The 15,865-nt window shown below is 50.8% G+C and overlaps 1 protein-coding gene across 10 annotated transcripts in view; it reads right to left on the bottom strand.

The window, feature by feature from the left end:
- The window catches only part of ADGRL2 (adhesion G protein-coupled receptor L2), a 158,039-nt gene extending 152,569 nt beyond the window's left edge, over positions 1–5,470 (bottom strand). For 3 of the 10 annotated variants that reach the window (XM_061564967.1, XM_061564946.1, XM_061564957.1), the window contains exon 1: positions 5,205–5,466. In XM_061564967.1, the coding sequence (XP_061420951.1) occupies positions 5,205–5,401 (197 nt within the window). In that variant the 5' untranslated portion in view covers positions 5,402–5,466. Of the gene's footprint in view, positions 1–5,204 lie in introns of all 10 variants that reach the window. The other 7 variants (XM_061564889.1, XM_061564897.1, XM_061564906.1 and 4 more) reach the window with 4 other exon arrangements.
- Positions 5,471–15,865: the final 10,395 nt, after the last annotated feature.

Here is a 15,865-nt window from a genome sequence, read left to right as displayed (position 1 = left end):
CTGCCACAGCCTGAAAGTAAGTCCCGTGCTGTCATACGGGGAGTCGGAAGTGATGGACCTGTGGGTGGACTTACTCCTGTCACAGGAATGTGGAATTTCCACCAGAGGCTGAAGTTTGTACACAAGAGGAAGAGCAGTACTTCACTTGAGTGAGAAAATTGAGATTGTTTTTTTTTTATTCTCCAGCAAATAACAAATCTCAGAAAAAGGTAAAATTACTCTTACATAATTACTATTATTTACAGCTCTTTCTCAATCCACTGCTGGGCTCATTCCTCCCGATGCCAATGTCAGTCACGGAGATCGGGGGCTCGCCATTGGTTAGCGCAGATTGGCAAAGGGACCACCCGGGACCGGGTCAGATATCACGCTTGGCCGTGGCCAGGTGCACAACCCATCTCGCCGGATCTGAAGCGCTGTGCTGCTCGCTCACCAGTGGCACTACCACTCCCCCAGCAAGCTCACAATTCACGACTGCGCGGGCAACGGCACTCGACGCGCAGAGCAGGGCCAAACGCCGTCTGACTGCAGCAAATAACAAGATTCTCTTGGCCACCAGCAGCAGTACCCCGTGCGGTGTGCATCCACGCAAGTGACACGCGGTCGGCACGGTGTCCCCCGAGCTCTGTGGCCGGCAGCGTGGACGCTGCGCGGCGAGGGCAACAAGCGAGCGCAACGCAGAGGGCGATGCGGCGTGGCCCGCGAAAGCGTAAATAAAGAGGCCGACGGCACACGACCAAAGGTTGCTCGTCTATAGATCGCACGTTAGGCGCGCTCACATTGATCAGGCGCAATTTTGAAAGCCGACCGCAGATGGAGAACAGATGCTCCGCCGTATCTCATTTTATGGAGTGCATGCCCATGCGTCCGCGCCGCGCATGTTTGCACGCCGCAATAAGATTTTACAGATGCCCTCAACACGGTTACGTGCAAACAAAAAAAAACCGCACGCTTCACGAGCGCGTGGACGTGCCGCGAATGTTAAGCGCGGGACCCCCGACACACTGCGCGAGGGCCAATTCATTTACAGAATAAGATATCGCTTTTGTGCGTGTATAGCGCACAAGAGCACGCACGCATGTCAAGGTGCAGTTTTTCTAATTTGCTTCCCTCTCGCCCCTTCTTCCCTCTCCACCCCCGACCCATCACTACTTCTCCTCCGCCCAACGCGCTCGAGGTCCGGATCTCTCTTTCATCCCGTTCGTCCGTATTTCTGACCTCATGCCCCTGGTTCGAGTCCTTGCTCAATTGCTCGAGAGCGCCGACTTCTCGCTCTGCGCTTATCGGCCCGACTGCCGTGGCGTGCGAACGTCCCCCCATTGTACGTCGTCGCATTCTCCGCTACCCTCGGCACCTCTTCATCCATTACGCAAGAAGCGTCCCCCTCTCCGTTATCCGCCCTTTCACCCGCCGCTCCTCTCTCGAAACGTGCCCCCCCCACATCCCCCCCCCCCCCCCCCGGATTTTGTGCGCGGCATCTAGAGATGTCGCCGCATTTTTGTCACCGCACGCAATTATAATTCAATCGTTTCATTACATTTTGAGGTGTTTTTTCGTGTCGCTTTTTTATTCTTAGCTGCACACGTTCATGCTATTTGTAAAAAGGGAGGCTTTAAGGCATTCCCTACGCGCTCAGAGCATTTGGCCACTATACATTTCCACGCGATAAGCCACTTGCGTAAAAAAATATATAATTTTGCTCAGTGGACCTTGTCTGGTCAATGAAAAAAAATAGTTTAATAGTTTGAGTATACAATGTAATTATAATAATGTAGTCATTCCACTGACGGATACAGGCTTCCTCCACGACGCTTTACCGTGCTGGCAGGATGAGTCGGAGGGCGATGGATCAGATATCACTCACCACGGATGGTAGCCATGGCTGGAAATGGAACTCAGGTCACTGGGTCCAGAGCACATTGTGTATAACGTGTGTAATTTGACTTTTAATATGGGGCACATAATGCAGAGAATGTTTATGGATGTTAAAGAGAGCGACTGGATCAGACATCACTCGCCAAGGTTGTAAGCCGTGGCTGGGAATTGAACACAGGTCCCTGGATCCAGAGCACAATGCACAACTCTGCTACCTGGATTGTGTTATTCTACAGCCGCATTCTATTACTTTGGTGCCGTTCTTCTGAGCTTCGTGCGCTCCCATTATCATATTTCCAAAAAGATATGTTTTCTAAGCACTCTATACAATTGCATATGTACCTGCTTTTACATTTTCAGCGATTGCACGCCAAATGTGCGACCGGCATCTCGGCGCCGAGCGCACCACTTTCCCACTGCTGAAGTCCTCCGTGACAGCTGAACATCACTCACGTCGCACGAGCGACATGATTGTGCTTTGCCTGCACCGTTACGGCGCTCTATCTCCCGCACGAGGTGCACGGAGCTCTCCCGGTTCAGTTGTGCTCGCCAGTGGCTTATTCGGTGCTTATCTGCCAAATAAGCCCTTATAGCTATGCTTGATCGAATTAGGTACAAAATCAACTTCTTCGTTGACCAGGTTGGGATGTCGGTCACGCTGCGCACATAAAAGCCTGCCTCTGTCTCGGATGGGAGCACGGGGTTAAAACTGGGAGCTTGGCTTTGGACGGGAGAGCATGGAAACTGCTGCACAGCTTCCCGCGGTTGTGATGCACAGCCCTCCGACGTGTCTGCATGTTGTGCCGCACGTTGTTCAGGATGATGTTCAACGTTTTCGCTCTGCGGTTGTGCCGGGAACAATTCGAGAATAATGGCATCCTCGAAGAAGTTCCCCGAACCCAGCCGTCAATTGGCTTCCCATTGTATCTCTACCAGATGGTGTTCCACTCATGCAGTCTTCAAAGGCTTCTTGAATAAAGTGGTCAAACAAAGATGTGAGATATTAGAGGAGCCCAAAGGCCTTCCCTTTCACACCTCAGAATGAAGACAAAGAATGGGTCTCACTCTTGACCACGTAGCTTTAGCTGGGACTGCCACCATCATCATGGTCCTTAATGAACATGATCAGGGATCCCAAAAGCCTCTTGACAGTATCGTTGGCCTTAATGAGGTCAAAAAATGAAAGCTGCTGGCATCATGGAAATTCCAGGTGAACTTGGGCGAGGAAGACACAGATCTGGGCCTTATCCAGATCAATGGGCTCATCCAGCAGGCGAGAATGCCTTAATGCACATGCATAATGTACGTTGACTCATTAATACCCCCCCCCCCCCCACTTTGCGCAAGAGCGCAGAATTGTGGTCACCATGTCTACGGCTCTATTTAAAGAACGAAACAGGTGGACTTCTCCACAAATCTGGCTGTAGCCTGATGAAGCTAGTTGTATTACTGGCAAAACGTCGTAGTAAGATTGTAAATGTTGTGGCTTGGCTCTCCAACACACCGGTGTGGTGCTGTACTAGTGACGAATTGGCAAGTTCTGTGTACGTGACAACCCTTACTAGTCGGCTGTGTCGGGTGGTGGTGGGTTTTAACGACACATTTATATATTTACGCGATCTAACCCAAAAAACCTCTATTATGTAGGATGACTTGTCTGGGTCATGTAGCTCACATACCCAGCCAACACGTGCCAAAGCAGCTTCTGTTTGATTGGACATATGAAGTGCAAGAGACATTGGTTCGAAATGGATTTGCCAAAGTTGCTACTGGGCACTTGGTGTCAGCCACCCATCCCGCAACAACTGGAGGCAACAGGAATGATGCTCACAACAACCGACAGAGTAGCAGGTGGCTAAAACGCAGCAATGTAGCACAATGGGGAGGCGCAGGTGGTGCATCTGCCAGTGGTCTCAGTCAATTCGCCCATAACAGTTTGCGCTTGTCCTGTGACTTCCTGCCTGAGAGCCTTTGACACTACAAGTAGCCTGGAAGTGCTCTCGTGCCATCGTGACAGCATTGCTAGTTAGTGGCACATAGCGGTTGCTGTTGATCTTGTTTGTGTACGTGTGTATGTCCGTTAGCGCTACACTATGAACCACGTGACCCCCCATCAGAATCTTGATTTAGACTGGGGGAGTCCAATGAGCTATGAAGCTCTTTGTTACAGATATCCGGTGGGATTCCTGACCGCCGCCAACATCCGTGGCGCTTATCCGGAACGGTTTTGGGCCTCCACACCAGGCCGACCCAGCCACCGGTACCTGGCGAGGTACACAAGCATCGGCGCTGAGGAGCCAAAGGTGGCCGAGCGTGGTTCTGGCCAACACCAAACCCTTGTGCGCTGTGCCGGCCGACGTAGCTATTCGCTCACAGCCGTCTGTAAAAGGCCACACGGGGGATCTTGGAATTTGTACAATCAGCAGTGTCCATCTTTGGGAATGCTTGACTCTCATTACGGGAACATGAAGTGTCTGCCACTGATCACGTACAGCCAACGGAGTTGAGCACTGCCCGAAACACTCACTAAACACTTGGACTCTTTATGCACAGCGCTGGATGGTAGATGCATGGGTGCAGAGGCTGATGTGAGCTTGCTGACTAAAATGTCCAGAATTCCAGGGAGTAAGGAGTGCACCACCTGCACTCCTCACTGTGGCACACATAAACATCCCCTGTACAACTTGTAACAATCTGTTTAGAGAAAAGAACGTGCTGTTGGCAAGTCCCTATTAAGGCCAGCATAGCACACACGGGGGTGATGTAGCAAGCACCACACACCCTGACGATGACGACGATGACGTTTTCCATGTTCCCTTCGCGCTGAGCGCTTTTGCTTTTGTGCCTCGGCGTAAACTTGTTTACGAGTCGATGGCACCATCCACGGGACTTTTCTGTACGTCCTTGATTGTAGCAAGGGATTGTGGGTACTGCACGGACTAGTTAGGTGGCGGGGGGCGGACCCTCAGGGCCCACCTCGCAGGCCTCCTCTGCACACTTTCGTGACCCGTGCGGGGATTGCCAAAACGTGTCCTGCGAATGACGGCACTGATAAAGAGATGATGTGAAACAGCAGCGTTTAGCTTGGGATTTGACCCAGACAGTCTGGGAAATGGCATCTGTGTCCGTGTGGCGGGAATTGATTTGTGTCGAGATCTGGTACAGGTATTGTCTTGACCTCCATTTCGGTACATTGCACGGTTCTGATCGACCTCGGCCGACTTGGGAAAATACGTCTCTGGCTCTCCTCCCCAGCGGAAACAAGGTGGCGGGGGCCCCCTGGTTTTAGCTCGCGCTCGGTTACGGGCGGGCCGCACGCGTTCACTCACCGCTGCGTCATGATCTTGAACGTGTCCGGCAGGTAGCAGTGCACGTTCTCCATCTTGGCGGGATCGGCGTCGCAGATGTGGTCGTCGGTGCGGCCGTAGTTGGCGCTCTCGATCATGATGACGTCGCTGCCCGGGCAGCGTAGGTCGATGGGGTAGCCCTCGCACGACAGCTCCCGTCGCACCAGCCCCGGCGGCATGGCCACGCGGCCAAATGCTGCAACGGCAATGCGCGGGCAACGTGAGTGAGTGGGCGACGTGAGTGAGCGCGTGGGCGACAGGTGACGTGAGTGAGCGTGTGGGCGATGTGAGTGAGCGAGTGGGTGACGTGAGTGAGCGTGTGGGCGACTGGCAACGTGAGTGAGCGCGTCGGCGATGTGAGTGAGCGTGTGGGTGACGTGAGCTGCGTCAATGACAAAGATAACAACAGCTACCATTATAAATTGAAAACGCATTTTTTCAGAACAGCTTTTTGTGTTCCGTTTGTTGTTCTTCGCACCTCTGATGAGCACGGTCGGCTTCGTACGGTGGTGCAAAAGAAGTTCAACATACAAACATTCACCACGGAGGGGTAGCGGCGTCACATGACGTTTGTGCCAGGCAAGATGCACTTTACACCCATATTCACATACTTACAGATATTAAGGATTCTTTATACGATGAAAAATATCGGCTCTGTAGCCTGTTTGATCCACACACACTGCTGCGCAGTGGTGGCTCTGCTGCACGTAGCCTATAATTCAGCACTGCAGAGGCAGCGAGGGTTGGTAAATCGCACACACATGTTGTGAAACTCCCTTCGCGTAGGCATTGCGGTGCTACACCCTGGCTCTCCACGAGAAGGCGGAACAGCAAAGTGTGGACTCCTCCGATTCCATCTGTACCTGATAGAGCGTTGCCCCCTCACGCGCATGGCTATTCTCCAGGTGCTCGAATCCCCTCCATCACGTACACGCATATTAATTAGACGAAAACATCTTATTATAAAGTAGACTGCAGAGCTTTGGCAATCGTTGGTGCCGGCTCACCGCCTGGCTCACACCTCATGCTCGCCTGTGCTTCTTCACGCCGCTCAGTTGCTCCCTCTCGCTTCAAGAGCGAGGAAATACCGCGCGGCACACTACCGGTTAAAATTATTCGCGACGATTGAAAGATGGCTGTATTGCCTTTCTCGGACTACTGGAGACCACTGCTGTTTGCGAACACCTAGCGAGGCTTCCAGTGTGCACACAGGGGAGGCTAGCGTGGCCACAAATCCAAACACGTACATTGCTGTGACATTACCATCGGTTATAAGGAAAGACGCTGAGAATTAATGGTCCATATTTACAGCCAGACAGCACACCAATTTCGTCACCGCGGAAGTCCATATAACAACGAGTCAATGATTCTCGATTAAATTGTCCTGGTAACAGAGGTTACGTGGGTGGCGGTGGCAGGCAGGAGCAAAGGAGTGCAGAGTAATTTATTTGCCCGCTCAGAACCAAGGGACGTATTAAGCACTAGTCTTTATTAGCGGATTGAGATATTCGACGCTTTACTCAATGTCCACGCCAGGTGTGGCCAATATAGTTAATTGAACGATGATGCGAGTCTCAACATTAACTCTATCTATCTCCGCACCTGATAGGAGATTCGACCGAAAAGGCAGGCAGACTCATTTCGCTAATCAAAATGTGAGTTGAATTTATCCCCCTTCATAACGTTCATTATAAAGATCGTTAAAGTATAATTCCATAAATGGTCCAGTTGAAAGGACCGCTTCAGATCACAAGAGCTCTGTTTCTCTACGGCAATTACGCTTCATTGCGTGTGCATGTAAGGTAAGTGATGGAGACAGACTTTGCTGAAATCCATTGTGACGACAAATGTGCAGTCATAGCTACGACTGGTTCGAGTGAGAGCAGGAACAGGAGGTGGCTCAGGCTCACGAGAAGGGTGCGTCACCTCGCGTAGAATATCACGGTTGTCCGAAGTAGTTCTATGACGTAATCTTCTGGAGACCGTTCTCCGATGCAAAGCTCGTCGCCGCGCGAGTTCCAAACTGAGATTTCTCCAACTGGGGTGATTAGTCGATGAAATTAATACAAACGTGTAATCAACTGCTTTTCTGATATCAATTTCTTGGGCCTCTTTAAAATTGGTGGCCAACCCAAAATCCTGCCGAGCAAAGGTGGGAAACCCCCTCCAAGTCACGCGAACGGTGACGGGCCTGATGATGCCTCTGACGTCAACATGTCTCACCAGTCACCTCCAGTCCAAACCCCACCCATCACCTCCCACGTGGAAGCAAACAGATCAGAGGCTTAATTTTGTCCAACTATTCTTATGTTTTAAATATATATATAACGAGTCGTTTATTTCATTGCAGAATGGCGCAAAGTGGATCATTATTTCGATTAAATAAAAACAAATACCCCTCATACTTAGGAAAGGGAAGTAGCTCATGAGATGCAAGGGCAGTGAAGGAGACCTTCACAAGCCTGCAGATAAGCGTGGAACGGCGGAGCTTGAACTTGAGGTGCGATGGGAGGTTGACAATGCTGTAACAGGGTGAGCCAGTTGCAGACACCCCAATGAGAGATTAGCAACTGCAGCTGCCACGCGTCATTGAATGTTGCGCGGGAGAAGTACATTGGCTGTGCTGGACAAAGCGTATCAAGCAGAGTGACAAACAATTGCTCGAGTGCATTGAGATTCGGTGCGAGACACGGAAAAGGCTTTTGAAATGCGACTTTCTCTTCTCTGTAAATTCTCGCTCATATGTTCGTGTGGCCTCTCTAAATGGATCGCCCCGGTAATTGTTGTTGTTGTTGTTCTAAATGCGCATCGCCGTGCGGTGGCAGGGGTGCGGCGACTGCGCGGGGATTGCGGGGAAGGGTGATGACGCCGTGGCCCTGATGAAACTTTGCCAATGAAGAGGGAGAGACTTTGATGCGCACCTTCGGTGCATCCCACATGCGGATGGTGACATACGAGGACACAGCAGGCTTGGTTGTCGCCCTGCGCCCCCGCCCTCCCGCCGCAATCTCCGGGCCTCGCATTCCACGCCGAGACGTGGCGACGGCGCACATCTCAGCCACCGGCCCCATTGCTTCATTTTTTTGGCACCATTTTTTTGTCTAAAAGAAAAGGCAAAGGTGCAGCACTGCATTCCCTTGTTGAGGCCACCGCTGGCAGGAGGGCCTCGATTATATGGAGCCCTAGAGAGCCCCTCTGTGAGGGTATGTTGGGCCCCTTCTTCCATGCTGGCAAAACATCTCTAAAGAGGTGGTGGCTACGGCACGTGGCTGCCTGTAATCCAGCGCTATGGAGGTAAAATTTAGTTGGTGGATCACTACACAAATTACAAAATGTCGTGAGGCTCCCATCCCGTGGCCTTCGAGGGGCCGTAACCCGTCTTGACAAAAACACGGAGTACAGCAAAGTGTGAACTGAGATCATCTGTCCCTCCTACATCGGACAGAGGGTTGCCCCCATCACATGCATGGGCTTCCTCTGGGTACTCTGGTTTCCTCCCACGTGTTTAAACACTCACCCATCGGCTGAAAACATCTTAATACACAGAGGATTGCAGAGCGATTGTTGGTAGCTCTGGCTCACAGCCTGGCAGCTGCCTTCCAGCTTGGTTTGTAGTGCTTCCGTGAATGCGAGATACAATTCGCATGGACGGTATACAACTGATTAGATGTGTATTATTATTATTAGGTGGGAGTACAGCACACTTTACCCCATCGCACGCAGATCGACTATCCGTGGTGTCGCCATCCACTGTTTACCACTGGGTGCTCAGAGGCGGGGGGGCGGTTAAGAAACTTGCTCCATTGTTTAACTGCCACGGCGGGAGATCAAACCGACGACCTCTGGAACACAAGTCCGGAGTGCGCACCGTTACACCACGGCACCATGCCGGAGGTTTCCTTCGTGCACACAGACTTTTAAAGAAAACGAGATGGAGTGGTGGTGCGTTGGTGAGCGCACCGCACCAATGAACACTGTGAGCCGAGTTTGATTCTCGGCCATGGCCAACGACGAAGGGGGCGGATATCAGAAATGCACTGAGCCAGTGCGGTGCAGCATGGTCAAAGAACCGCTATGAATCACACAGCGCGGGGAGGCCTTCATCCAGCAGCGGATTGACAAATGGTTGTAAGTTACAGGACCATTATTGCTATTATGTATACATAAATTCAGCGATGAAATATAATGTGACTGCAATGGCAGTGGTGCGGAAACATAAATAATGAACACTCACCACCTTCATCAATAACACGGCCTAAATACGGACAAATATACAGCAGATTCCATCTCAGGCGCGGGCCAGGCTACTGTATATTCTTACGTGTAATGAGGCAATGGTAGAGATGAAGGTGGCGAGTTATTTGCGTTTGTAATTTAGCATGTAGTCAGGTGGACTCTGACATCTGTAAATAAACTTCAACATCCGTTCCAAGGCTGAAACTGAGCCAGTGGAATGACATTAAAATGACTGCTTCGTCTCTACCCAGCATCCAGCACACACACGGCAAGCTTGCTTTGGAGGAGCGCAGCGTCAGGCAGGAAGGTTGTTGTTGCCCAACGGATGGGACCAGGACAGGGTAGCCGTGCCCGAGAGGACGAGCGAGATGGATCGCGTGGCATCTACGAGGAGAGCGCTTCAGCCAGCAGCGGATAACACACGACTACTGATGATGGCAGTGCGTTCAGCAATACACAGATGAACGTAGCAGTAATCTCTGGCCGGCACTATCAGTTCGATCATAGATATGACGGGCGTACACCTCCAAACATGTAAAAGCTCAGTTAAATCACATACTCCAATAAAATTAATTCATTTAAAGTTATGCCATATGTTTAATAGACTCAGTACCACAAGGCTAAAAGTAACTATTTATAATTAATGCAAAGGTCAATGAGTGAACGCCAAACGAGCGACTGCACGCGATAAAGCCAGGCATGGCGACAGGCACACGCTGTCTCGTGCTTTAGAGGCACAGGTTGGAGGAGCACTCGGTAGTGGAGTGGTCGCGAGATGCCAGGACAGCAAATGGAGTTGTGAATCTGACCACGTGGCCCTACTGCTGCTATCCCCTCATGCGCAGGTTTCCTCCAGATGCTCCACTTTCCTCCCGAAGACTCCGTAAAACTTCACTCCGTAAAACTTCAATGGCCAAACATACCAAAGCGGGACCCTCCAGTGCAAGTCTTGAGGTTCAGTGAAGGCTCTCCTGGGTACACACAGCACTGTCGTAATATACAGCCCCTTGTCAATCCACTGCTGGCTGAATGCATCCCCCATTGCACACAATGTTTGACCACGGCGGTTCACGCGGATCAGGTAAATGATTGGTAGTAATAGTATTATCATGAAATGTCGCCTCTTGTTAGAAAATTGAATAGCATTGTTTTAGGCTTTCATCGCGCAACAATGGCACGGACAGCAAACGGCGAGCGGGGGTGGGGTTGTCTATGGCGTTCGTTCCATTCCTTTGACTCGATGCCGAATTTGAATGTCAACCGAAGGAACTTTGCAGCAAACGCGGCCGCGACACGCAACGCCACGCGCCCGTCTCTTTGTGGGAGATGAATACAAAGCATAAATGCAATCGCATTATGCAGCGCACACGCATTAAAGTGTTAAGTGCAGTATTTATGAAGTGGATGCGCTGATGAGTCACGGCGCTATGAATTTTGCGCTGTGATGTGACATGCATCCCTAACCTTCCGCAATGTGCCCCAAGCCATGCACACACCACTGCCCCCATCATACATTATTTAGCAGCACCACTGTGGCCACCGTCACAATTCCCCACTCCATCTCCAGCCCGTGACACCCTTTCCAGATGACCTTTACTGGCGCAAAGCAAAATCTACTCCAGCACTGTATTTCATTACATGCATCTCACATTCATTTTTACTGTGGGAAGGGGGGAGGGTTGGTTCATTCATACGAAGCTGTTTTGATGCAGGAAAAGCAATTCAAATGGAAATGTATTTAAACAAAATCAGTTTCATTTAAGGCGGCGCACATAATAGCACAGGAAGTGCAGCGTTGGCGCGGTGGTTAGTAGTGCACTGCGCGATCAGCCGGGGTCGCCTGAGTTTCATTCCAAGCTCATGGCTCGCTTCAGCGGCGAGTGACATCCGAGCCAGTTCCGGGCCACCCCCGTCGCTGGTATGCACACCAACCAGTGCGGTGAAATATGGTCAAACAAATCTCCGTGACCGACCGAAACGATACGGCGGAAGGCATTCACTCAACCGTGGATTGACAAGGGGCTTGGGATCATTATTGTTATTATCATCACCACGCACAGCGATGCGTACATTCAAAACCCAGCAGATTACAGAGCAGCAACAATCCATGGCAAGTGTGGCAACACCACCAGGAGCATCGTATGCCAGGAATAACTTTATTACCCAGCATGCCCCTGATTGGATTTTGGAAGTACTGCACTGCATTAGAAAGTCAGGCCAAGGGTGGGAATTGTGAAACGGCCTGACCACTTGCTTTAGGGGTGCGTGTCACATCGTTGCAAATTGGTGGAATTACAGGCTGATGTATGGAAAGCAGGCGATGTCACACACATAATTAACAGTGTAGAATTAATAGACACAGCAAGAGGATTAAACTTAGTGGCTTCTGCCACCAATAAACCTTTCCCATTTCTCACTGCTAATTATCCCAGCTGACCGTGGGATGCTGGCAGTGAGGTTAATACGGTGCTCGGGTTGGTGGCGCAGCGTAACGCGGGTTTTAGTCCTGTCCGTACGACCATGCATATTTCATGAGACAAATTAAATGACCCCACATGGCTCTCGCATTTATTGCTCTTGCATTTTACTGACGATGGGCTTTCTCACTGTGCTGTCAGGGGTCTTCGGCAGGACAGGCCCACGGGTACGCGCACGGTCATGAGATGCGCACGATGGGCAAGCGCCTATCGCTGGTCTCGGCTCTGCAGCGTAACGGACAGCGCGCTGGACGAGCAATCCAGAGGTCATCCATTCCATTCGACCTCTGGCGAAAGTTCCTCGAATCCCCTCCCGCCAAACTCTGTCCAGCCCAGAAGTATAAATGGGTTCACCGCAGCTGGTCGATCGGCAGGTCACGCGCGGTGGCATTACAGAGTCGCTACTCCCGCCGCTTCCCGCATAAATCTGACCACGAGTGGAAGAGTAGGCCCAATATCCTCTCAAGGGGCTCGCTAGTGCTCGCTCGAGCGAAGGCCACTCCACCAGCAGGGGCGCGAGCAAGGCATTGCAGGGCCGCACCTTTACCCGTTTTACCTTTTGTAGACCACGACCGCTCAGAAATGCTTGCGTGGGAAGGCCACCGCGCCAACTCGGCGTTCTACGGCGAGGACATCCGGTCCCGGGGCACTCGGTGGCGTGCACGCGGGCGCAGGTGAAGCCCGTCGGGCAACTCGGCAATGGACAGAGGGCCGAGAGACAAAGGCAGCACGTGCCGGGGAAGCGCCGAGAGTCCGTCGTGGCTTGGACGGCGGTGCACATAAAGTTGGACGCGATGCAGTTTTCTTACAGGCGCATCGTCGTCGCACGCTTGGGGCCGAGCAGCAATTGAGCAGCGATTAAAATTGTTGTGTTCCCTCCTCCCCGGTATGAATGTTCACACTGGCCACGCAATTTACCCTTGGCTGCATGGCGATAATGACAGGCCACCGTGTGAACGGATAATGACTAAAAAACAAGCGCCCAGACGACAGGACCACAATTTCGCACGTAACAGACACTGTTAATGTAATTGGCCTAAGTATATTGCCCTTGAAATTTTATATCTATATATTAATAAGTATATACATAACAGTATATATACACACAACTATTTCTGGGATGATATAAAAGGCGGCGTTTCAAGCAATTGCCCTTTTTCTTGAGCACATAAATGAATGGTCACTGCTTAAAACGTCACCTATATTTATATTTTGTTTCCCTCTTAAGGCCGCAGTGATAATGACGAATGCGTTGGGAGTATATTTTAGATTGTGCGAAACGTCAGATCCAGAGTCGGGCAGCACGCTGGCACAATCCGAGAACCACGCTGGAGAGTTAAACTGCAGCCAACGCGCTTGTAATTACTCGGCCATTTTTGTTTGTACCTTCAACTTCTAACAATCTTCTTGTTTCGTACGGCTGATGACGCAGATGCCGTTTGACAACTACAACTTCACATTCAGGTGGGCAAGGCAGACGACAACGTCAGAGTCAGCGGAGTCTATCGTTGTGATGTCTCCTTCGTATTTGTGGATCGGGCATTGCTTCGTTACGTTGTTGTATGGTCTATGCTGGATTACCACAGTGGCACAAAATAATGGTTGTTAATATTATATTATTTACTATTTTTATTTGACCAGGTAAGGCCCACTGAGATGTGTAGCTCTTTAACAGAAGTGACCTGGCCACAAATGATAGCCCAACGAAGTGGCTTATCACGTGCACATTTATAGCAGCTAAATTCTTTAAACGCACGTTTCTAACGCAAACTCCAAATATACAGCAGCAGGCATCAGGGTCGGGATAGAACCCACGACCTCCTGTATACCAGGCGAGGGAGTTAACATCTCAATTGGCAATGCCGACGCAGCGGATATTCTGGACTCAAGCCCCGAAAGCAAACCCCGTTGTCCTAATTTCCAACGCGGAACTTTCACATCCGGCAACGACGGCCTTTGACGAGCGGTCAGCCGCCGGCGGACGACGAGACAGCGGCGGCGGCGGCGGCTGATGAGGAGGCTACGGAGGCCGGGCCGACCCATTACGGCGATTACACGGCACTCCGAATCCCGTCGCTTGCGTTGACGTCACATTCATTGACGGGGGGGGGGTCCATTTCGTCTTTGTCACCGGAGAGGGTCTCGCGGTAAACAGACGCCATTACCGTCGCGCACACACGGGTCACGCAGCTTAATAGCGACTCAATGAACAATGAGCGCTCGGCCAGGCTCTCCAGATTATGATTTAACAGCGCGATGACGGAATGCCGATTGTGTTAAATGCAATTTAATCCCTGCTTTCGTCACATTACTCCTCCGCACATAAGTGTCATTACGTCTTTGTTTCTTTTTACCCCATCGCGTGTAATAGTAGAAATAATAATAATCTCGTGAAAATATTACTACATCGGAGAAATTCAAAAGTGTTAAATCCCAAAACGCTGATAAGGGAACCGATTTACAGGTGGGCAAATTTGCCACACCATTACGTCAAATGAATGAAGGTCCTTTCATTGCATCCAGCTTATGCATTGAGATGGCCCTCAATCAACAACCTCAACTACCCACCCGGCTCTCCCCCAGGTAGGAAGCGCTAAATCATGCGTCATGCAAGAGAGAGGTTGCCAATTTATTTAAACCCTGGCTCAAACTCTGAAATACCATTCCCTCTCGTCACAAGAGCGTAATTAATAATGCATTTTGTTCAGCCCATGCAAACTGGCCCCTCCACTGGAGGTCTCACGACTTGGACAACGATTAAGCCAGCAACCATGCCATTCCTTGAATTGCCAAGCTTTTTAATTGAGTTTTAACCTCCAGGCTACAATAAATAAATTACATACATTCCCAGAGCCCGACCTGATAGAGTACACTGCGTAATGCACTCTACGCGGTAATTGATTGTCTATCATGCATTCAGTCCATAATCTGGAGTGCTGCCACGAGAAATAATCATATTCTCTCGGTTTACTGATAACCTGCAGTGGGGCAAGGGAACTTGAGCAGGCGGACTGGCACAGCGGGGTCAGACAAGCTTTGTGCTCGGCAAAGCCGGACTCCCAAATCACCGTATCTCACCGATATTTACAGCACATTATAAATTAGAATTCATTCAAAATGGAAAATCCCCAAGAAAGAGACCCAACTACGAGAATGGGCCACTCACATTTCACTTGCGCAGGGGAGGGGGCCACGAATGTTAATACGGCCCATGGAAGGGCCCATCCCCCGCGGTTTGATCCCTGGTCTCGGCACAAAAAGAAAATGCCTCAGATTAACTCCGTTGAAGGAGGGGCTTCAATTCTGTCGCTCCATTGCTCGTTCCCCCACTTGCGTGGAAAATCATTGGCACCAACTGCCACCATATTTATAGCTACTTTGCCTCATAGCGAGGGAAGTCCGGGGGAGGCCCCAAGCGACCTGTCCAGCTGCTCACAGTGAGAGGGTTTTCACTTTGAAAAGAAGCAGCCCAAAACAAAAATACAAAAAAAAACAATCGAGTGCTGTTTATTTTGTTGCCAAAACAATATCGATTCCCTTAGCAATGCAGCAATTTCAATCCGAGCCCTGCGAGTTAAGCAAAAAAAACACCCAACAGCGACGACAACGGCAATTCTCTTCGGAAATCGGGGCTTGCCTGAAGCTCCTCAAGCTTGCCGTGCCATCACAGGACCCGGCACCGCACAGCAGCAGCAGCGGTCGACTTCCTTCAGCTCAACACATCCCAGCGCGCGCTGCCTGTCCTCGCGTAGATGGGAGGGGCTGGCTCCCAGCATGTACCGCTTTTGGTGATTAGTTTGATGCCCTTACCCCGCGCCTCCGATCAGCACGGGCGGCTACGTACGGTGCAAACGAAGTGCAACGTACTTACGGACACCATGATGCAAGGTATGCATGCGTGTTGAATTTCGTGCGTGCAGGGCAGTGGCG

This window comes from Lethenteron reissneri, chromosome 4 (genome assembly GCF_015708825.2).
Source record: "Lethenteron reissneri isolate LAM-NWPU_2019-01 chromosome 4, ASM1570882v1, whole genome shotgun sequence".
Classification (NCBI taxonomy): Eukaryota; Metazoa; Chordata; class Hyperoartia; order Petromyzontiformes; family Petromyzontidae; genus Lethenteron; species Lethenteron reissneri.
Note: the sequence above shows the minus strand (reverse complement) of the source record. Positions and strands in the feature narration are given on the sequence as shown.